General features: G+C 39.1%; 1 protein-coding gene across 3 annotated transcripts in view; it reads left to right on the top strand.

The window, feature by feature from the left end:
- Nucleotides 1–402: 402 nt before the first annotated feature.
- The window catches only part of LOC140465805 (MAGUK p55 subfamily member 3-like), a 93,982-nt gene continuing 69,908 nt past the window's right edge, over nucleotides 403–24,476 (top strand). For all 3 annotated transcript variants that reach the window (XM_072561593.1, XM_072561594.1, XM_072561592.1), the window contains exons 1-2: nucleotides 403–666; nucleotides 14,967–15,061. In XM_072561593.1, coding sequence (XP_072417694.1) covers nucleotides 15,037–15,061 — 25 coding nt within the window. In that variant the 5' untranslated portion in view covers nucleotides 403–666; nucleotides 14,967–15,036. The remainder of the gene's footprint in view (nucleotides 667–14,966; nucleotides 15,062–24,476) is intronic.

The raw sequence follows: 24,476 nt of genomic DNA, 5'->3' as shown, positions 1-24,476 counted from the left end.
TTGATGGGCTGAATGGGCTATGTCTGTACTGTAGGGATTCTATGACCAATCAGTATGATTGGAAAGCTTTAGGAGTGCATTGACACCGAACCAAAAAAAGGGTAAATCAAATATGGAGAAAATATGTTTTATTTTTAAATTGAAAAGCAGAATTATTACAAACCAATATTTTTTTTTAAAATCCCCAATTCATAAAATAACCATCAAACACACTTCTTTCAGAAAAAAAACTGTAAATCTGTAACTGAAAAATAACAAGATGGATTCAAATACCAAATATAGACATAGACAAAATATGCATAAAGACTCCTGAATTGAAACAGTTAATTAACTTGTGCTCAGTGCACAAGTACTTTGGATCACAAAGGGTTAACATTGGCTGCAAAAGTGCTAAACCTTACAGTAAGCAGCATAGGGTAGCAATGTTACAGTAGGCTCTGGTACAATCATTCAAATCGTGTCGTAACTAGCTGTTCTCACACCCACATCCCTGGCACTTTCAAATGAGGCTTGTGCCTGCCTTACTATTAGAAAACAGCAGAGCGATTCCACTAATTATCCAGAATGGTTACACAGAGGATTTATGCTACTTATATGGTGACTGTACGATGTACGTAGCTCATTGAAATCTCAGGCTGATCATTGCTGAAGCTACCACAGGCTCTTGTGAGTATCATGGTCTTATGCTTTCATTTTGATGATTCTTTGGAAGGCAGAATGCTACCAGAAATCGAGCAACCTGTGTTTGTATTTTGGCTGATCCTAAATACTACAGCTTGGTGATCAATTATGCAGTGGCATTGTTAAATGCTCACAGAACCTAGCTGGCTGAGAATTGTGTTGCAACACATTAAATTCTATTAGGATGGGAGAGGGAGGACTCTAATGCAGCTGAGGGGGTTGTTTTAATTTCTTTGGTGTTAAAACCTGTAAGAAATAGATGATACAATCCAAGGAAATTCAGTTAGTGATTTGAAGTGAAAGATGGGAATAAATCCAATTTGAAATTGTTCAGCAATTTCCAGCTACATCTCTACTGTGCTAATAAAAATGCTTAAATGTGGTCAATTCTGGACTGGCAAGTATGCAATCATTGCTTTTTTTCCTGAAGGTGCCAACAGATACCATTATTTCCAAGGTTTAAATAAGTTCTGCTGTTTGCTTTTCTGCTGCATAATTCTATTAACTGTTGGCAATCTGTTTTTAAGCAACAATCCCAACGTACAGTACGTTGGTTAACCGTGTATATATCTATATATATCTTGATATACTTTTCAAAAATAAGTCTGGCAAAAGCTGGCGAAAGGATGTAGTGAGCTTTCTTCCTGCAAATAGGAATACTTCCTCAAGATATTCTGTTAATTCAGCTTTAACTGCAGTCAGCATTATCAATTTAAAGCACAGATGTTTCAGAAAGATTACGAAGGAAAACTCGGCAATTATTGCATAAAAATCAGCATTTTCAAAAACTTTAATTTTCCAGAGATAGTGCAGTTTTGTAAATGTGTCCTTTATGATAAAAGGCAACATGTCCATAAAGGGTTTCAGATAACCTAAGCTGCTAAAAGGAGTAATTTTCCCAAATCATATCTGTTAATATATTGAATACAGTCCTGTTTAGATTGTTAAATTGATCTCTTTTTATTTTGGCACATTTCATGTTTCATGTCTCCTTTGATAACTTGTCCTGGCTTCTGTAAAAAACAGGATCATGGACCATCATCAAGAAAACCTATATATTATCTCTGAAGTGACCAGGAAGGTTGATGAGGGCCGAGGGGTAAATATAATCTATATGGATTTCAGTAAGAACTTTGATAATGTTCTACATGGTAGGCTGCTCTGGAAGGTTAGATTGCATGGAATCCAGGGGTAGCTGATGAATTGGATAAATTGCTGGTAGGAAGCAGAGGGTAATGGTGGAAGGATGCTTGTCAGATTGGAGGCCTGTGACGAGTGGTGTACCCCAAGGGTCGGTGCTGGGCCCATTGCTGTTTGTCATCGATATGGGAATGTGCATGGCATAATTAGTAAGTTTGCAGATGACACTAAAATAGGTGGTATCATGGACGTGAGGCAGGTTATCAGAAATCACAGCAGGACCTTGATCAGCTGGGGAAGTGGGCTGAGAAATGGCAAATGGAGTTTAATAAAGATAAGCATGAGGCCTTGCATTTTGGAAAGTCAAATCAAGCTCGGAATTTCATAGTAAATGGTAGGGCCTTAAGGAATATAGTGGAACAGAGGGAGCTCGCAATTCAGGTTCACGATTCTCTGAAAGTGGAGTCACAGGTAGATTGGGCAGTGAAGAAGGCTTTTGGCACTCTGGCCTTCATCAGTAAGGGCATTGAGTATAGAAGTTGGGAAGGTATGTTGCAGTTGTACAGGACGTTGGTGAGCCCATGCTTGGAGTGTTGCGTTCAGTTTTGGTTATCTTGCTATGGGAAGGATGTTATTAAACTGGAAAGAGTGCAGAAGAAATTTACAAGGATGTTGCCAGGACTCAAGGGTCTGAGTTATAGGGAGAGGTTGTGCAAGCTAGGACTTCTTTCTTTAAGGCATAGAAGTCTGAGGGGTGATCTTATGGAAGTATATAAGATCACAAGAGGTATGGTTAGGTTGAATGCACTCAGTGTTTTTCCCAGGGTTGGGGAATCGAGGACGAGAGGGCATCAGTTTAAGGTTAGAGGGGAAAGAGTAAAAGGGAACCTGAGGGGCAACTTTTTTACACAGAGGGTGGTAAGTTTTTTAAATGAGCTGCCAGCAGAAGTGGTTGAGGCAAGTACATTAACATTTAAAAGTTATTTGGACAAATACATGGTTAGAAAATGATTAGAACGATCTGGGCCAAGTGCAGGTAAATGGGGTTAGTGTGGATAGCACAGACTAGTTTGGGCTGAAGGGTCTGTCTCTGTGCTGTAGGCGTCTATTACTCTATCGAATGCCATTATGCACAGGCTGTCTCATCAGAAATTAACGCATTTCAAAGTGCGTTTATACAATTTTTGCATTCCCATGAAATGATCAGACACCAAAATGGAAGTGATAGGAGACCTCATGGCAGAGGCTGTTTCACTGAGCCTGCATCAGGGAAATGAGCAGTGCAATGTCAAACCTGGGTTTCTCTCGAGGTCTTCGCTGTTGGAGAATAGAACAATCTCACAGCAGCAGGGGAATGGTGCAGAGTAATGTTTCTTATCACTCTATTTCAAAATAAAGCTCAGCGCAACTTCAGAAAAACAGTTCTTAATACCTATGCATTTGTGATCATGGACTTTTGTTTTGTAATGTTTATGTGAAAGATGCATTGCTCCAATCCATGTACTGTTTACCTTATCTGAATGAATTTTCCCAAGTTAACACCAAATTAGAGGTAATTTTGTGATGTGGGCATGCATCCAACTTCTCTTTGATATCACTTAATGCATCACTTCTCAAACTTGCAAGGAACAAAACTGTAGTTAAAGACAAGACTTAAAGACAAGTCATGGGGTTGACTTTTATATAATGAAATGTTTAAGGAATCGACATACGTGCTTGATTTGAGCCAATATAAAATACAAGCAAGCTGTTGAAATGGAAAAGCCAGCAATAGTGAAACGAGTTGTCTATTATTTACTTTATTTTATAACCTTATTATGAATTCTGTACATTTCATCTCTCAGGGTTACACTTTAGTCCTGAAATTATTGGCTTTTCCTGAAAATCTACAGATGCCTGTTAGACAAGGTATACAAAAATATACAGTTTGGTTTTTGTGTGTCCCTGGTGGTGGTGGAAGTAGGGGATGTAAAATGCAACGCACAGCCCATCCTTGGCCCCATCGCAATTTTACCACCAGCATGTTCAGCATTGGCCAGCTTGCCATCAGCTAATCAATTGAGCCCCTTAAAAGTGGGAAATCGACACCTACTTACAGGCACCATTGTGCCACTGATCAAAGTAAAGCAGCAGATGGGAGCAGCCTTCACCAGGTGGCCAGCCCTGTCAGGTCTCCCTGTGCGGGCTGGTGTTGGGTAAGGGTGCCTATGTAACTGCTGCCAGGGCCTATTGCAGCTGTGATACCGTTGGGTATTAACACTCCCTGATTCCTCTGAAATTTGTCTCTCAGATCCTCATCCCGACTCCTCTTTCTGACACCCAATACTTACAAAGTTTCGATGCATTTCTCAACACCTCCTCAAGCCCTGAATGGAGTACTGATCATGGACACAGCAACACTGCCAGTACTCGGGCTTCTTTTCGGTAGGATTCCGAAGGTGGCCTTGTTACCTCAACAAGCTGAAATATTGCTTTCAGCCAGCTGCAGAGGAGTTGTTCTGACCCAGGCAGGCACCCTCTGCCTTTTTTGCTTCCTATAATTGAGGCTTATGCATTTTTAACAAGGTCAAACATCATGTGGTTGACTTTTACATGAGCAAATATGGTATATTTGGACGTTTTAGTCAATGAATTGTTAACAGGTATTTGCCAAACCATGCATCTAGTTTGTAATGATAATGTTTATTCTGGGAGCATTGAGTGCTCACATTTAAGCTTTCCACTACACATCTTGCAGAATGACAAAGTCTCGGGATAATGTATCAAGATTCGTCATACTTGTTCATCAAATCTGGCTCGACCAGCAATTTTTGCCCATTCCTAATTGTACCCAGTGAGACACTTTCTTCAACCTCTGCAATGCCTGAGGCATAGGGAGACCCTGTTAGGAAGGCAGTTTCAGAATTTTGACCCAGTGAATATATAGTTCCAAGTCAGCATAGGGTGTGACTTGGAGGAAGTTCCCAGGCATCTACTGCCTTTGTATTTGAAATAGTAGAGGTGATGGATTTGGATGTACTCTTAAAAGGAACCTTGGTAAGTTATTATTGTTTATCTTGCTTGCTGCCTTTTGTACAACTGTGGTGAAGGGAGTGAAAGGTGAAAATGGACAATGTGGTAACAATCACTGTTTTGTCGCGATATTGAGATTTTTGACTATTGTTGCAGTTGCTCTCATTCAAGCACTTGGAGAGCATTCCATCAGACCCCCAACTTGTGCTTTGTAGATGGTGGACAGGCTTTAGGGATAGGAGTTATTCACTGCAGGATTTCTAGTTTCCAACCTGCCCTTTAAGCCACTGTACTTATCTATCTGGTCTCGTTCAGTTACTGGTCAATGGTAACCCCCAGGACTTTGACAGTGGTGGACTTAGTGAATGCAATAGAATGTCAAGAAGAGAGAGTTGGAGATGTCACCACTTGAATGGTGAGAATGTTACTTCCCAAAATGGTTCACATAAAATCCCAATCAGCCAGATCATTTCATACTTTCACTCCCTGTAGTGAATAAGCTGATACAAATCTAACATCAGTGAGAGTATACTGTGGTATCAATACAAAAGTTTGCACAGATGATTTCAAAATAAAGGAAAGCATGCGAGGTCCAATTGCAACAATATCTATTGGAATATTTCATTAAGAGAAAGGAAATGAATGGGTAGAAGGGTGTGATTTCAACCATGTAGCAAAATATTCCCATCCTTTTTATATGGATACCTTCCCCTTGTTTCAGTTATCTCAAAATGATAATATATCATTAAGTGTTATGCAAAATTCTCTATGTTGTCTTACGGTATAGATTCTAGATGAGACAGCTTCATACCTTTAAGACAGTTAAGACCATAAGACCATAAGACATAGGAGTAGAAGTAAGGCCATTTGGCCCATCGAGTCCACTCCGCCATTCAATCATGGCTGATGCGCATTTCAGCTCCACTTACCAGCATTCTCCCCGTAGCCCTTAATTCCTCTAGACAAGAAGAACCTATCAATCTCGGCCTTGAAGACATTTAGCGTCCCGGCTTCCACTGCACTCCGTGGCAATGAATTCCACAGGCCCACCATTCTCTGGCTGAAGAAATGTCTCCGCACTTCTGTTCTGAAATGACCCCCTCTAATTCTAAGGCTGTGTCCACGGGTCCTAGTCTCCTCGCCTAACAGAAACAATTTCCTAGCATCCACCTTTTCCAAGCCGTGTATTATTTTGTATTAAGCCGTGTATTAAGTCTCCCCTTAATCTTCTAAACTCCAACGAATACAATCCCAGTATCCTCAGCCGTTCCTCATATGCTAGACCTGTCATTCCAGGGATCATCCGTGTGAATCTCCGCTGGACACGTTCCAGTGCCAGTATGTCCTTCCTGAGGTGTGGGGACCAAAACTGGACACAGTACTCCAAATGGGGCCTAACCAGAGCTTTATAAAGTCTTAGTAGTACATCTCTGCTTTTATATTCCAACCCTCTTGAGATAAGAGACAACATTGCATTCGCTTTCTTAATCACAGACTCAACCTGTATGTTTACCTTTAGAGAATCCTCGACTAGCACTCCCAGATCCCTTTGTGCTTTGGCTTTATTAATTTTCTCACCATTTAGAAAGTAGTCCATGCTTTTATTCTTTTTGCCAAAGTGCAAGACCTCGCACTTGCTCACATTAAATTCCATCAGCCATTTCCTGGACCACTCTCCCAACCTGTCTAGATCCTTCTGTAGCCTCCCCACTTCCTCAGTACTACCTGCCTGTCCACCTAACTTCGTATCATCGGCAAACTTCGCTAGAATGCCCCCGGTTCCCTCATCCAAATCATTAATATATAATGCGAACAGCTGTGGCCCCAGCACCGAACCCTGCGGAACACCGCTCGTCACCGGCTGCCATTCTGAAAAAGAACCTTTTATCCCAACTCTCTGCCTTCTGTTAGACAGCCAATCCTCAATCCATCCCAGCAGCTCACCTCAAACACCATGGGCCCTCACCTTGCTCAGCAGCCTCCCGTGTGGCACCTTATCAAAGGCCTTTTGAAAGTCTAGATGGACCACATCCACTGGGTTTCCCTGGTCTAACCTACTTGTTACCTCTTCAAAAAATTCCAACAGGTTTGTCAGGCATGACCTCCCTTTACTAAATCCATGTTGACTTGTTCTAATCAGACTCTGCTCTTCCAAGAATTTAGAAACCTCATCCTTAATGATGGTTAAGGACATTACAACTTGAAATTTAGATATAAAAGATATCTGCTTCACCTTTAGTCAGTCATGAAGTTTACTCAGTTATGTGTATGTTATGTACAGTATCATCAACAAGCACATAACCCAGGCTGTGTGGTATTGTAGCCACATATATAATTAATGTTGTAAATAGGCTTCAAAGTTTCTGTCTCACAAGAACCCAACTCTTCATGATACATGTTCCATGGGCTAACATATAGTAAACCATAAAGTGCAACATCTTATTCAAATGAATAATTAAAAGCCACCATTTTGGACAGCTGGGCAAGTATTAACTTTACACTGGTGAAATCTTTATGAAATCATACTGTAAATATTTCCTTTCTTTATTTGACTGAAACATTGCTACCTTTTATTTTATTGAGGACCACCATCACAAAATGCAACTGCAAATGCCACTATATATGAAACTGTTTAAGATCATCACAAACAGGAGAATTTGCTATCACTTTGTAATGTTATAGGATGATGACAGCAAAATGAAGAATTTAATCAGTATGATTAATTGATGCTGCTGACTTATTAAGCTGATCCTTGCCGGTGCTTGTTTACTTATTGCTTCAAGATAACCTTTAACAATAGCGGCAGCCGCTGAATGTCAATGGGCCAATATTCTTATTAAGTAATGGGAGAATGTAACAAGTTTGAATTTAACCTTACAGTAAATAGTGTAAACAGTTTGGAAACATGCTTAATGATGGTATTTGTGGGTCTACCTTTGACACATGGACTGCAGTGTGTCATGGATGCAGCTCATCACCACCTTCTCAAGGACAAGTAGGAATGACCAATAAATGCTAGCCCAGCCAGTGACACCCATGTCCCATGAATCAATTTTAAAAAATGAAATTGATGCAAAATACTATCAGACTGTATATTTGGAGGCGGGGGGGGGGCATGCTTGACATCATTTCAAATCATTGATTGTTTTATTAATTACATTTGACTGAGAATCTATAACATGTCAATAATTCAAAGGAATGTCTCATAACTGGTGTGTGACTTCACAAAATGCTCATGTGAATTTAGGTCAGAATACTTAAGGCAGCATGGAGAAGAGAAAGGATATCTTCTTCCAACTGAAATGTTGCACAATATTTGGTTTAGCCACTGTAGGAACTGCTGTGATCTCTTTGCAAACAAATAGCTCTGGGGGTCAGTTGAGTATATCAGCAGAAACAGACCCGCATTGTGCAGAGGCAGGGTAAAGGAAAACAAGTGACGTCCATCTGTGCTATCCTCGTCAATCTTAGCAATTGATTGAAGGATCCTGTAAATTACTCTTTGGGGATGACCTTATATGTCAATTGTGGAAGAAAGCATGCACCAAGACAGCTAAGGAGGGTGAAGATGAAATAGAGATCGTTATGTGTGGGTTCCTTCAAGCCTGAAGTGATCTAGTTTGGTTTAGGATGTGCATGTTTCATGTCTAAACAGAAGGGTAGTTTATTGCACTATTCCCACTATTGGACCGAGCATTAGGAGCACATTAGATGCTTCATTCCATCCCTGTAACCCTGCATTTCCCATGGCCAATCCACCTAACCTGCACATCTTTGGACGGTGGGAGGAAACCGGAGCACCCAAATGAAACCCAAGCAGACATGGGGAGAACATGCAAACTCCACACAGATAGTCACCAGAGGGTGGAATTGAACTCATGTCCCTTCTGCTGTGAGGCAGCAGGGCTAACCACTGAGCCAATACTTTGCCTTTCACTCCAATGTAACTTCAGCAAAGTTCTGCAGGATTTACCTGTTTCTGTAGAATGTCCAACCTCATATATTTATTTATCAGTTACTTCTTTGGTCTTTTGTTTTTTTGTGGCTATGTCCTGTTTTAGCATATTTTCTGAAAGTCCCTATCTTCTTACATTTTGAATTTAAATTCAATTTTTAAAAATCTGGAATTAAGAATCCACCGATGACCATGAAACCATTGCCAATTGTCAGAAAAACTCATCTGGCCTACTAATATCCTTCTGGGAAAGAAATCTGCCATCCTCGTCTAGCATGGTCTACATGTGACTCCTGACCCATAGCAATGTGCTTGCCTCTCAACAGCCTCTAAAATGGCCTGGCAAGCCACTCAGTCCAAAGACAGCTAGGGTCAAGCAATAAATACTTGTTTGGCTAGCAACAACCTCATCAGATTAAATAAGAAAAACACAATAAAAGCATTTGGTTTTATAAACTGGGCAGTGATTGTGCCTGTGAAGTATCTCTGTTCTACAGTACTGGTAAGGACCTTTAATCTCCAACATCTATCCTACCTGTTGTATTGGATTATCGGGTATGTCTTTTGTGGATTGATAAATAAGAACTGAATAGATTTGATAGATCCCCTGTATAAGATTGTTTCTCCTCTTATTAATATTGATCCAAGACCTCCACACTACTCACCAACTGAATGGCTTTCTCTAGAATTAGGAATTCATTGGACTAATAAATCTGACAAAGAAATATCGGTAATGCTGATAACAATCTCTTCTGAATTTTGATTTTAAGTTATTGTAGTTGCATCTCTCCACTAGCCTCTAGAAATAATTTTAAAAAAACATCTAGGATGCATCTGGATGTTGCATATTGTTTTGCTAAATTATGTCATTTCCAGAGTTTTATTAAGTCTGAGGATGAAATAATTGGCAAAAGTTTTCAAAACTTCTTTGAATTGTCTCATGGTTCATTATCCTTGCCATGCAATAATGCAATCTGCTATACTCCCATTCATGTACTGTGTAGAAGTGTTATTTACTTGTTCAGCTTCTGTCTTAATCCAATTCAGAAGCTATTCTAAAATTCAAGAATTGCCTTTCCCAGAAAGTCAAATTTTGCATTCCATTTGGCCCATCTCTGAAATTAAATTTCCCTGACCATACTATTTCTGATACCATAGGTTCCTGGTATGATTAGGTGTCTTATCTTGTTTACAACATTTTATTCTGAGGTATTGGAGGTCATCCCATAATTTATTGGAGTACTGGAATGTTTTATCATTTTTAGCTGTTAATGGAAGCTCTCCCACCTTTTTTGGCTGTTTGAATTCTTCAGGGTTACCTTCCCTGGTTTTGCTTGAAATCCTACATTTTAACTTTTCCTAGTTGGCACTATCTACAAATTGTGCTCACTCTGCTAGGGCAATGGTCCACCATTGCCATCACATGTGTGGGTTCCTCAAGTCTAAAGTAACCTATTATGGATTAGGAAACCCACCCTTTTTGTCTAACTAGAAGAGTCTTTTTGAATTAACTGTATGACGTTTATTGCATTACTGCAAGCATTAGCCAGTTACATGAATATGATCTACATTACTACAAACAGTTGTTTGAAGCACACTGGCCTTCCTACCAATCCCCATGACATCTTCACAAGATGTTTACTGCAATCAATCTAGGATTCACCTTTTGACACCTCTGTACATAGGTGAAAAAAAATACATTGAATCACAAGGCATTGTTTTCATTTTTTGAAACAATAAAGAAAATCATATCATTATGATATCAGAGCTTCATGAAGTATTTCAGCCAATGAGGTAATACTGAAGGGTAGGCACAGTTTTATTGTAGGGAATGCAACTCAAAGTACTCTCACAAACAATAAGAACAACCGCATCAACTATTTTAGAAAAATTGAGTGAAGGTTAATATTGATCAGGGCTTGAGGGAGACATGCCCTGCTCTTCTTCGGAATAGTGTCATTAGATCTTTAACACTCACCAGAGTAAACAGAGAGATTTTAGTTTAACTGGAATATCAATGCAGATTGTTGTGCGTAATTTACTGGATTGAGAAATGAACCCACAACCTTCTGGATCAGAGGCTACCCACTGAGCCACAGCTGGCATTTGGTGGATGTAATTGCGTGGGGACAATTCACAAGACCTTTGTACGGATGAAGTTTATGTTATATGAATGTTGAAGATGGTGATTTCGTGTACAGGGCAGTTTATTGATAATTTTCATAATTCATAATTTTCAAAACTGTCAGAAGGCTTGAATCTATGACTGAATGCCTCAGCCATTAATTCCTCTCTTTTAATTCCAATGCAATTAATGTAATTTATCATACTAATCAGCAAGAAATCTATGCCAGTTTTGCATTAGACCAGTCACAATTTCTCCATGGTAACAGATGGACATTCAATCTCCTGCCAGCAGGAAAGCACTCAAGCACATCAAATTTTCTGAGGCCATAACAACAATGAAGAATAGAAGAAATAGAGCGAAGGAAAAGGGGAATAAAAGAGATATGGAACCAGTACAACATATACATGAGGTTTAGATTAAAATTTGTGTGGAGTATAAACATCAGGAATGGTTAAGACTGAAAAGGTTGCATTTTCAAATCTAATTATTTGTCTTTAGATGAACTGTTCAACCTAATCTAAACTCCAGGTTAAAAAAAAGGAAGCCAAACTATCATAGATGTCAGCATATATATTGACCTTTGAAGACCCAAAAAAATCCTTCCAAAAACAGGGGTCGACTTTATATATTGAGTGTAAACGTGAACTGCTGGTATGGATGTGGATGAATGCCATTTTAAAATGTCATCAGCATTTAATTCAAAAGAGTGGGTGTGTCTTAAACTACTGCAATACAGCCCTACTGCCCTCATGCAGTTATGAGGGAAGTAAGAGATACATTTGCAGGCTGAAAAATAAAGGTTGACTGCTGTTATAATTCCAGTTGGTACTACCACTGGGCAAGTGAGATTCAAGAAACAAAGCTGGCCTGATTGATCTTATTATTTTAATATTCATTGAATCATAAGCACATAAGGCTGCAGATTCTCTTTAACAATGAATTTATCTCCTCTGGTTAATCCAAGGATACTGAAGCCTCCCTGGCAGAGAGAAGTTAACTCAGAGCAGTGATCAAAGCTGAGCTCTTCCTATTCAATATGCCTTGGTGTAAATTCTTCTCCTTTTCACAGTAAATGCAGCCTTCCCGGTTATATTCCCAGCCCAGGGATTAAAAATTAAGCAACTGTGTTTTCAAAGAGCAAGCTTGAGTACAGTCCTAAAATTTTGCCTGATTAACATAACCATGCAATAAATGTTTTCACTGCTCACGATATCTGGTTGAGCTTTTGATGTCAAAAAATGTCAGGTATTATGCATTGGTCAAACCATTGAACATGGATGTTTTGTTACGAGCTTTGGACTCAATGGGCCAAAGGTCTCTTTCCATGCTGTAAAGACTCTATGTAGATACATAACATTGAACATGTCAACAGTGGGCTTTCATGATAAATCCATTGGACACTGTTTTAAATGTGAACAATTATCCTGCAGATTTCAGAAGCACTGCACAAGATTCTGCCTTGGCCTTGGGATTTAGCCTTTGCCTTAGGACTTAATGCTTGGTTTAAAAGTGATGCTTCCTCCAAGCTCTGAACATGTTTTGTATTCTAATCCACAGATGCAGCCAGCTGTTGTAAGTAAGGGTCCTTAGAATCTGTATCAAGTCTCCTAGTCTACCACTGGGATACTGACTCCATGGAGAAGCTATGCTGGAAATTTCCAGTCAGATGTTAGTTGCTCTTACAATGAGTTTAATGAAATACCCAACACTTGCATGTGGATAGACCTTCCGCCCAATGCCCACCACCCCCCTCGGTTGAGGCCGTCCTCAAAATGGCTTGAGAGTGGGGCTTAATAATAAGAGCAAACTGTCAATGGCATGAAATAGGGCCTACCGACTTCCATCCCACTTTCTTGACCTCCTGCCCACTGTCTGAGTCTCTGGCTCAGCCTGATATTGAATTATCATGATGAAGGTTACCTCAGCTTTGATCCCAAGTCTATGCTGAATTCATTGATCTCAGTTGGCATCAGTACCATTGGCTGAAACTGATATCAACTATTATGGACCAGCCCAAATCCCCTCAAGATTTATTAAGAGGATAGCCTAGACCTTACTCTTTTCTTATTTTAAAGGCAAGTGCCAGGCGTTGCATTCCAGATGCAATTCGATTGGTCAAACTGCCAGGCTTGAAGCAATACACACTTTATTCACACACAATAGCTAAAATAAACAAAATAAAGAAGGAATTCGAATAATTTAACTCTAACAGAATAATTGATTATTTAAGTACTAAACAGTAACTGTTCCATTCTTGTGGTTCTGTTCGCCGAGCTGGGAATTTGTCTTGCAAACGTTTCGTCCCCTGTCTAGGTGACATCCTCAGTGCTTGGGAGCCTCCTGTGAAGCGCTTCTGTGCTGTTTCCTCCGGCATTTATAGTGGCCTGTCTCTGCCGCTTCCGGTTGTCAGTTTGAGCTGTCCGCTGTAGTGGCCGGTATATTGGGTCCAGGTCAATGTGTTTGTTGATAGAGTCTGTGGATGAGTGCCATTGGTGGCAGAGACAGGCCACTATAAATGCCGGAGGAAACATCACAGATGTGCTTCACAGGAGGCTCCCAAGCACTGAGGATGTCACCTAGACAGGGGGCGAAACGTTTGCAAGACAAATTCCCAGCTCGGCGAACAGAACCACAACAACGAGCACCCGAGCTCCAAATCTCCTCCCAAACTTTGAGTAACTGTTCCAATATAGCAATATCCCATAAACACACCCTTGGCAAAGGCATATTCAATAAAATTCATTAAAATAGTAAGTCTCAGTCTTTTCAATTATCCAGTCAAGGAGTAAAAAACATCTAGAGAAAACTCAGAGAGAGAGAGAGTAGCAGGGAAAGATGTCCTGCAGCTTCTAAACCCAGCTTCAAGACTCCAGCTACTGCTTCTAAAAAAGTAAAACTGCAAGTTCTGGCTCTGGGGGAGCTTAACCCCACTCATTCAGGCTGCTTATATTGTTCCAACTTGACAGTAAAACCCCAAGGCCTCACAAGCTGTATACTTTATTGGCTTTGAAGCAGACTGCTCGCTACTTCTGTCTCAGCCTTTCTTCACAAATAGAAAGCAGAATTAAATACATCTCCTAAAGGCATTGTATCGGCATGCATCACCCTTTTTCTAGTGAGGGGAATAGAAAAGTCAACCAAAGTGCCCTTTACTGAAAATTCTTCATTATTGTGACTGAAAAAAACAAATACACTGGGAATACAGGTGAACACAGGTAATGAAGTATTTGAAAAGTCAGCTGATATTCAATGTTAAGGCTTCAATCATGAAGGAACATAGGTGGAGAGCTATTGGTGGCTTAATAATTGTAACTGAAATGGTGATAGTACCTTCAGGGTAAAGAAAGAGACAATTTAAGGGAAAATTGGGGCTTTAATTGGAAGGTTAGTTGCATCAATGTAGCTGGCCTTGATCAAAACACAACATTATTAAAGAATGTTATTCATGTTTAAAGATTATCAAAATAATTGTCAGCATCTCAGCAATAGGAATCTTAATCTTCAGAATGACTTTTCAGGTCAATTGACTCATAGTGATAATCTTTAAACAGAAATTGATTTACAGTTCCTGTTGTGTTTTGCTACCTTAAGATTTAATTTCCTTTCCAACTACTAGATATATGGTAGTAAAGTTCGTCAAAGGGAGTCTAAGTTGCTGTGGTAACACATATCTTTACATGCACCTACAGTTTGGAAATATGGCATGAGATAGTAGAGGAGCCAATATTGCTGACTGGGAATCTATCCCATTCTTACTACCTACCATTGGCACGTGTTTTAATGAGTTGCAAATTGATGATCAACTGCATTATGCAGATCCCTCCTTGTCATAAAGTCCTAGTAACCTGGAGCTTCTAGCTCAGAAGTTGGCATACTGTCCACTGTGCATCAAGACCTCCACATAGCCAGGTAGCTACTATTGGGAATTTGACAGTCAGAAATTCTACAGAATAAGAATTAATCTGGTACATTCAGTGGATTTCTATAAAACATTTTTTTAGTTTACCGTTTGAAAATGTACATTCTTATGATTTGCATCCTCTTCTGCAGGGGTTCTCCTGAATGAAAAAAAAATCCTCAAAAATTGAAAGACTTGTCGTTCGGATCCAGCGTAGACACCATGCCAGTTCTGTCAACTGCAGCAGGTACAACAGGATGATTACACTTATGCGTGAATTAACTTGTCTGGATTAAACTCTGTCATTTATCCACCCAACCTTCCAATTTATCTGTAATCTGCTGTATCCTTTGACACCTTCCTCATTAACTACAATTGCACAACTTTCATGTCATCTGAAAACTTATGAATCAATCCATGCACCTTTTCATCTAAATCATTATTGTATATTCCAACAACAGATTCTAGTACTGTTCCTTGAGGAATGCCACTGGTTACAAACCTCTACTCAGAAAAATATTCTCACCCCTCTGTTTTCTATGACGAGTCAATTTTATGTTCAATTTACCAACTCACCATGGATTTTATTTGACCTAATCTTCCATACCAGCCGACCATGAGAGATCTTGCCAAATGTTTCAGTAAATTTCACGTAGACAACATCTACTATCCTTTCCTTCCCTCATCAATCATCTTCAACACTTCCTCAAAAACTAAGATTTGAGAAACAAGACCTCCCCCACATAAAGCCGTGCTAACTATCCCATCAGTCAGCTGCGGCGATGCGGTAGACCCGAATCAATACTCCAGGTGGATTGACAGGAGTGACGGTTGCTTTGATGGTGGCATGTTAGGCTGATGCGGGACTCCAGGAATGGACTGTGTAAGGAAAGCATGGCAAAGAGGAGGAGGAGGATGTGTGGTCCGAGCACGGCCAAGCATTTTTGAAATATTGTAATGTTTGACTTTTAGCTTTCTTTCTTTCTTTATTTCTACCTTGTTCTTAAGATGCTGTACCCAGGTACTTGTACCTAAGATGCCACCTTGTGTGGCGACATAATACACTTTTCACATTACTCCTGTACTTTTGTACCTGAATATATGTGACAACAAAAGTCTAAATCTAATCTAAATCTCGTCCATTTTTTCCCAAACACAGATAATCTTCTCTAGTAATTCCTCTACCACTGATGTAAAGGTTCACCAGCCTATAATGTCCTGGATTTTCCCTGTTGCCCTTCTTAAACAAAGGAACAACGTTGTCTATTGCCCAATCTTCCTGAATCTCTCCTGTGGCTAAGGAGGATAAAAAGACATATTTTGAAGCCCCAGCAATCTTCTCCTTTGCCTCCCTTAGCTTTCTGGAATAGATCTCATCACATTCTGAGAACATGTCCTCCTTCTTCTCAATATCAACATGCCCTAGAATATCAATGCATGCCTCCCTAGTTTTACCATCATCCATTCCCTTCTCCTTGGTGAATACCAATGCAAAATGTTCATTAAGGACCTCAGCCCATTCCTCTGGCTCCACGCATAAATGCCCTCCTTTGTGCTTGAGTGGATCTACTCTTTCTCTAGCTAACCTCTTGCTCCTAATACAAAATGCCTTTAGATTCTCCTTAACCCTACTTGCTAAGGACACTTCATGGCCCCTTTCAGCCCTCCTAATTCTTTGCGTAAGTCATTTCCTGCTTCATTTATATTCCTCATGTCCTTGTCTGATTCCAGTTCCCTAAATCTTACTTATGCTTCTTTTTTTAATTTTTGACTAAACTTTCAACATTTCTTGTCATCCAAGGTTCCCACATCTTACCAACTGTATCTTTCATCTTCACAGGAACATGCTCGTCCAACCTCTGATCAACTGGCCTTTAAAAAGACTCCCACATATCAGATATGGATTTACCCTCAAACAGCCTCCCCGAGTCTAATTTCTCCAGTTCTAGACTAACACTATTTTAATGAGTCTTTCCCAATTTAGCACTTTCACCTGAGGACCAGTTTGATCCTTATTCATTACTCTCTTCAAACTTACAGAATTATGGTCACTGTTCCCAAAACATTCTCCGAATGAAACTTCGATCATCTGGCCGGGCCTAGTACAGCCCATTCCTCATTCAGACTATTTAGATATTGCTTCAAGAAACCCTCCTGAATGAACTGAACAAATTTTGCTCCATCTAAGCCTCTGGCACTAAAGGATTCCAAGTAATATTGGGAAAGGTGATGGAGAGATGTTGGTCAGAGAACATGGTGGTGTGGCAAGCATACTTTTGCACACACAACCCAGATGTTGTGCAAAGCAGTCACTCGGTCTGCACTTCATCTCCCCTGTGTAGAAGAGATCACATTGTGAGCAGCAAATACAGTAGAGTACATTGAGTGAGGCGCACATAAATCACTGCTTTACCTGGAAGGTCTATCTGGAGCTATGGATAGAGGAGGCAAATGGGCAGGTGTTATACCTTCTGCAATTGCAAAGGAAGGTGCCATGGGAGATGTTGGGTCTGGAGGAGAAGTGAACTAGAGGAAACAGTCTCTGGGGAAGGCTGACAGCAGAGGTGAAGGGAATATGTGTCCAGTGGTGCCATCCTGCTAGGAATGGCAGAACTGGCGTCATATGAACAATGAAAGATTCCTACTTTTTCTTTCTTCTGACAGTAGTACTGATTTGTTAGCAACTTTCTTGCTAACTTCATCTAGCTGCTGGGACATGCTGAGGTTAATTTTCAACTGTGCTCTGGAAAGTATTCACAGTACTAGCATTTTGAGATGAATGTCTGTTATATTTCAGTTTGATCACCTGTACAAGTCCATCATCAACAGCTTTACACTGACTGTAAAATGATAATTATATGCAGCGATTGAGTGATTAATTGACCATTGAGCAATATGCCTAGTTTAATGTGGTCCTCAGTCAGAATTCCCACACTTGTGGCTTAGTATCACTGGATAAATGCAGGCACAAAGAAGGACAATTTTGGCACCTCCATATTAACATTTCAACCTCACTGACTCATTTACTAAACAGTTAAGACAGACTGAAAATATTATTTTGAAGGATTTGAATGTATATATCATGATGGCCCAATGTGTATTCCAACTGATGGATTACTTCTAAAATGTAATCAATCATTGTTATTGAGGTTCACCTGTACATAACAAGATCCTACATAAAAATCAGAGATAATTAGCTAAATAGCCAGTTTTTAGTCAAATTACTAGTAGAGTTTAAGTTTGAAGTATCTTTTTCAGAGATACAGTAATGCAGAGCTAATGCAGAAATTCCTCAAGAATGAATATGTACTGAGGTCCATTATGAAGCATTACCCCACAGACCTAACTCTGCTATCACAGACACTGAAACAGCACAATGGACATGGCTCACCGATAACATAATGCCTGTGATGAAAGCAAATCATCAAAGATAGAAAGAACTGTGCACTTTCAAAGCTAAAAGATTATGCCATAGATTAAAACACAAGTTCAAGGTTAAAATAAAATCTGAATTCAGAAACATTAAAAGACAAACTTTAACTTCAGATTTATGAAAACCCCATTCGGACATTTGTCCTCAATGAGTTGTCAGATGAGAGTAATTAAATCAGCCAATTAATGAAGTACAAGAGTAGAGGTCAAAAGGCAATGACTACAATAGTCCCAAGTGATTAATTCATTTTTCAACTGCATATATAACTGTTTAAGTATTATCTGATCGAATGCAAGAAGTCCAACATTTCCATTTTTAGAAACATATTAACTCTTTTAGGATAGAATTTTGTAATTACAAAAGTAGAAGAATATTCAGAAAGGATTACTATAAAGAATTAATAGTTCACAATGTAAGAAGATATGAATCTGAAAATGAACTCTAAAATTACATTTTGCCTCAACACTATCTCGAAAGCATTAGAGTACTTGAGAGTTTAAATTAATAGCAAACAGCAATTTCAGTTTTAAAGGTCAGCTACACAAATTAACTTTGTTAAATTATAATCTCGATTTTGCGATGGGATTTTCAATTTCTGCTGCCTTATCTGCATATGATATTTGCTTGGATTTTATTCAATTGGTTGATCTTAGCTGGGTAGTAGCAAACACCATTATAAATGCAACTGAAGTAATCAAGGCAAATGAAGGCTGTTTGGTGACCTAATTTGAGTCTATTTCTAAACTGCCATTTGTACTGAAGATAAAGTGTCACATTTTGCTATACCTTTGTAGCTTACACACTTTACAGCATCCAATCTCCGCCATGCATGTCTACCTAAAATAAAATGTCCCAATTACTGACTTCCACAGGCTTGAAATGTATACATTGTCTCTCACCAGATGGATAAATAATTGAGTTTAAGACACAGGCTAGCTTTAACCAAAACAAATCTGTCAGACAATTCACCAAAAATTCACTGTAAGCACTCAGTGTAAACACTGAAGGATCACAAGGCTGCTGGCATGGTTGGATTTAATCTAAAATACTTCTGTCTATAAGTATCAAGAAACAATTTGAGTAATAGAATCCTACCATGGACTTTTCAAGTTCTTACCTTTCTGTGTAGTCCTAATACCTCATGTCAGTCTTGGTTCACTGGAGGCATTCTTACAATGTCAGAAGATCATGACAACAACCTCTGTAGTATAAGTGGTTACTGGGTGATGAATGAGATAGAGTATACCTCATCACAGGAAGTGATTACATGACCTTGCTCTCTCAGCCTCATGGAAAGATGATGTCTAAGTTAGATATTGGTATTGCTAGTTATGTTCTTTAATGAAAGTTGATTTTTTTTTCACCCTACAGCAGAGTTTGCAGATATTCCTTAGCAACATAAGACCATGAGTATTATTAATAGAACCGGTTGTTGCTTTAAGACCAATTTCAGACCCTTGAGCAAACAATATATATTGGCACACGAGGTTCTGCCTTTTAAATGAGATTTTAAACCAAACCTGAACCACTACAGTTGATGAGTGTACAGGACCATGACCCTACCTGAAGAGAAGCAGGGGATTTATGTTGCCAATATTTCTTCTTGTGCCTGAGATATACTAATGTTAGAAAAGGTGCTATACAATTGTAAGTTTGCTGTTTTAATATGTTTACAAAATATAGTTATAGAAGGAAACAATACAGCAATAAATTTGAAAGAAGCAGTTCATGTTACAAAGATATGCATTCATTGGATATTATGACATGGGGTGAGCAATAGAAACAGTAGTAATGATGCAGTTCTGTAAGTTTCTCCCCACAATCTCAGCTAAAGTCATTGCTAATAACTTGAAGTGAAGCTTTATTCCTGATGAAGGGCTTTTGCCTGAAACATCGATTTCGCTGCTCCTTGGATGCTGCCTGAACTGCTGTGCTCTTCCAGCACCACTAATCCAGAATCTGGCTTCCAGCATTTGCAGTCATTGTTTTTACCTTATTGAATTGGAGTCACTAGTGCCACTGATTGCCTTGACCATAAAAAGGCACCACCATCCCACTTAGGTTCATATAGACATAAGCAAATAAGCAGCCACCTCAATCACAGCCGACTACAATGTCACCATACTCCGTGAGCTAGTGATGCTGCTACATGTGATGAATTTATCTAATGTAATGTTTATATACATTAAAAAATCTGCAGAAAACCTCTACACCGTCGCTTTTTTGTTGAGACTAAATTTCGCTATTGCCAAAGCAATGTTTGTAGGAGAATCTGGTCCAGTGAAGAGAGCAGTAAGTTTGGGTTCAGTTATAATAAATGGTAAACTTAACGTGAAAATAATGCATTCCTTGATTCAGAGGGTGACTTAAAGTCCATCTAATACACTGAATTGCATTACTCATTTTTTGGATTGTGAACTCAGTGTAAATTTGATGAAGTCACAAATGAAAATGCAGCATCACCATCAGCTTCTGTAACTGAACTGTAATTAACATAGAGCTTATACTCACAAAGTACTTTTTATTTCCTCAGAACATCTGAAAGCAGCCAATGATGTGTAGTCACTGTTCTATTGTCGGTAAATATAATTCATATCCAGCAAGATCTGACAAACCACTTTGAAATAAATGGCCAGATAATTTGTTTTATTGGTCTTGGTTGAGAGATAAATGTTGGATTCAATAAATGTTGTGAGGTAAGCCCTAGTGTTAAGAGATTCAATCAGTGCAGAGAAAATGTTAACACTGGAGGTACTTGTTTTCATTTATTTATGAAGTGCTATTCAAAGCTCTTTAGTTGTTAGTAACAAAGATAAGCAGCTATTGTAATGAAGAGTAAGAATTTGATGGGAAATGCAACATGATTTCATTGAGTTATAGGGTTTAAGAATGAAGGCATTGGAATGGACCCATTGTACAATTCTTGTTGATAATTGTTCTTCTTAGAGCAAAGGACAAGAATAGATTTGATGGAAGTCTTTAAAACTCTGAAGGATTTGTACAAAAAAAGCAAAGAGAAACTTCTTCCATGGCTGAAGGATTGATAACCAGTGGGCAATTTTATGTTGATTGGCAAATGAACCAGAGGTGATATGAGGAAATATTATTTTGCACAACAATGAATTAGGTCTTGTAATACATTGCAAGGTTGGAACTGATTTTTCAAGAGGATTGAATAGCCATTTGAAGATGAAAACTGCCAGAATATGGGTTAGAATCGGGTATGCTTAAACAAATAGCTCTTCAGAAAGGACCTTCTAAGACTTAATAAGCCAAATGTCTTCTTTCTGTGCTGCTAAATTGTTTCTATAATCATATTCAATGTAAATCAGGCAGCAGAATGAATAAAACAATTGCTGGAGACTGGCAATATACTGGAAGGTATAGAATAGTAAAATCTAAATAGGGATAATTCATATTACTTAAAACATCCACTTTTGCTTTAGAAATATACATGACGCAAAAGGAGCACTTTAATGATTGTATTGTTTTGCTCTAAAGAAAGAATATATTCTATTTGATTATCATTAATTAAGGAATGTTTGTAGGTGAGGTCAGAAACTTTTTATTACATTCATTCTTGGGAAGGGGCATCGCTGGCTGAGTCAGCACTTATTGCCCATCTCTCGTTGCCATTGAGAAGGTGGTGGTGAGCTCTTTTTGCTACAGCCCATCTACCACGTATCATGATGGTGGATTTTCTCAATGTGAAGCTGGGACATCACCTCCATAAGGACTGTACAGTGGTCACTCTTACTGATACTGGGAGAAATTGAGGACTGCAGTTGCTTGGAGATCAGATATTGGAAAAGCCCAGCAGGTCAGGCAGGATCCAAGGAACAGGGGAGTCAACGTTTCAGGCATGAGTCCTTCATCAGGAATCCTGCTATGGATAGGTGCATCTGTGGCAGACAGATTGGGGAGAATGAGGTCAAGTATGTTCTTCCCTCTTGTTGGTTCACTTACAATCTTCCGCAGATCCAGTCTGGAAACTACATCATTTAGGACTCAACCAGATCAGCCAGTAGTAGTGCTGGTGAGCTACTGTTAGTAAAAATAGAAGCACCCCACCCAGAATATATTCTGTGCTCTTGCCACATTCAGTTCTTCCTTCAAATGCCGTTCAACATGGATGAGCACAGAGTCATCAGCTAGGAGTGGGCAGTATGTGATAATCAGCAGAAAGTTTCCTTGCTCATGTTTGACCTGATGCCTTGAGACTTCATGGAATCTAAAGTCAATATTGTGGGCTCTAAAAGCAGCTCAGTCCCAACAGTATACCACGGTGCTGCCACTTCTGCTGAGTCTGTCCTGCCATTGAGACAGAACATACCCAGGGATTGTGATGATGGTTCTGGGACATTATCTGTCAGGCATGATTCCATGAGTGTGAATATGTCAGGATGTTGCTCCCCCAATTTTGGTCTGGGCCCCAGATGTTAGTATGGAGGCTATTGCATATTCAATAGGGCTGATTCTGCCATTTTCTTTTCGGTGCCTTAATTGATGTTAGGTGGTCTGTGTGGTGTTATATCTTTTCTCCTTTCTAGTGGTTGGTACATCTGAATGTCTTGTTTGGCCATTTCAAAGTAATTCATATTGCTGTGGGTCTGGAGTCACACGTAGGCCAGACCAGGTAAAGGATGGCAGTTTTCTTCCCTAAAGTACATGAGCTAGATGGGCTTTTATGACAATCAACAATGATTTTGTGATCATCATTAGACTTTTAACCCCATATTTTTTATTGAATTCAAATTCTACCTTCTGTCTTAGTTGGATTCAAACCCTAGATCCCCAGATAATTATCTGCCTTTTTGGATTAACAAACCAGTGATAAAACTTTCTCATGTAGATATTTTTAATCAGCTTGTTCAGATGTGTTATGACACACTCATGAGCAGATAGGAATTGAATGACGGCCTTCTGTTTCAGAGATAACGGTACTATCACCGTGTCACAAGAGCCCTAAAATAAATATATGCTTATAAGTGGAAGGTCATTGGTCCAACAGCTTTATTTGAAATAACATGCTTTCAGAGCAGCTCTCCAAAACTTTGTCATTTCAAATAAACCAGTTGGACGAGAACCTAGTATCGTGTGACTTCTGATTTTGCCCACCCTAGTCCAATAGTGGCACCTCCACTTCATTACATATAAATACATCTCAGTTATCTCTTAATTGTTACAAATTTCCATACTATTGTTTAAAAGAATCCTGATGCCAATGTTTGTATTCAAATGACAAGATGCTATGAAATATTTCTGGATATAATGCTTTGCATTTCCTGTTTATGACATTGCTGGAGTCATGTACAAAGCCCCAAAGTTTTCTCATGGGTTTCACTGAGCTCCTGGTATAACTCAAAAATAACCTGTTGTAATAGCCAAGATTCATTTAATGTAGGTGGCTTTGATTTTGTAAAGTCTTGTTTGGAATTGAAAGAGATGGAACTTCGACCTCCCCTTTGCCATGCTATTGACACCCTGAGACAGAAACTTTCTACACGTAGAGTCACAGTTTTCTCAACAAATCAAGACACAGTATCATATCCCATACACTATAGCATACCAATGGGAGCCAATGATCTCTGTATCTTGGGATTGTTATAACTGAGGCTGGACGAGTGCACTGTCACTCTCATCTCACTACTCCATAACTCACAACATAAAAAGAAAAATAGTTTACCTTGTTATCAAAGTGGCAAATTAAACATCTATATTAGGTTTAAATAAAAAGATCCATCAATGGGTTCTTTAGGAAACAAATTATTAGCTTATTATCAAAACAAAACCCATTCAATGAGGCTGCAATAACCAGTTAGCATTCAAATAGAAGTATTATCATCTTTTCCACTAAGTGACCCAAAATACACAGACATTCTTCAAGAAAAGAGGAAACATTGAGTTTCTCACTGCAGAGATTCACTTTAAAGGATAAACTTTCTGGCATTTGGGTTATACTAGAAGATAAAAGAGATAAAGTGTAGATGTTCTGGCATGTATGGTCAAGTCACTAGTCATATGGCTCTTTCTGGAGTCTTCAGACATGGCTTACTCAGGAAACATAATGTTGAAAAGTTCTTTCAATCTCTCTTTCAGAGGAAGCAATACGTTCCAACTGAAATCAACAGGAGTGTTATTTTCAGAAATAGGAGAGATCAGCTGAGTTGCTCTACTTCCTGTTCCCCCAATTAATTCCAGATACCGAATCACTTCCATCCAGTCACTA

Source organism: Chiloscyllium punctatum, chromosome 42 (assembly GCF_047496795.1).
Source record: "Chiloscyllium punctatum isolate Juve2018m chromosome 42, sChiPun1.3, whole genome shotgun sequence".
In the NCBI taxonomy this organism is placed as follows: domain Eukaryota; kingdom Metazoa; phylum Chordata; class Chondrichthyes; order Orectolobiformes; family Hemiscylliidae; genus Chiloscyllium; species Chiloscyllium punctatum.
This window is presented reverse-complemented; position numbering and strand designations above follow the sequence as displayed.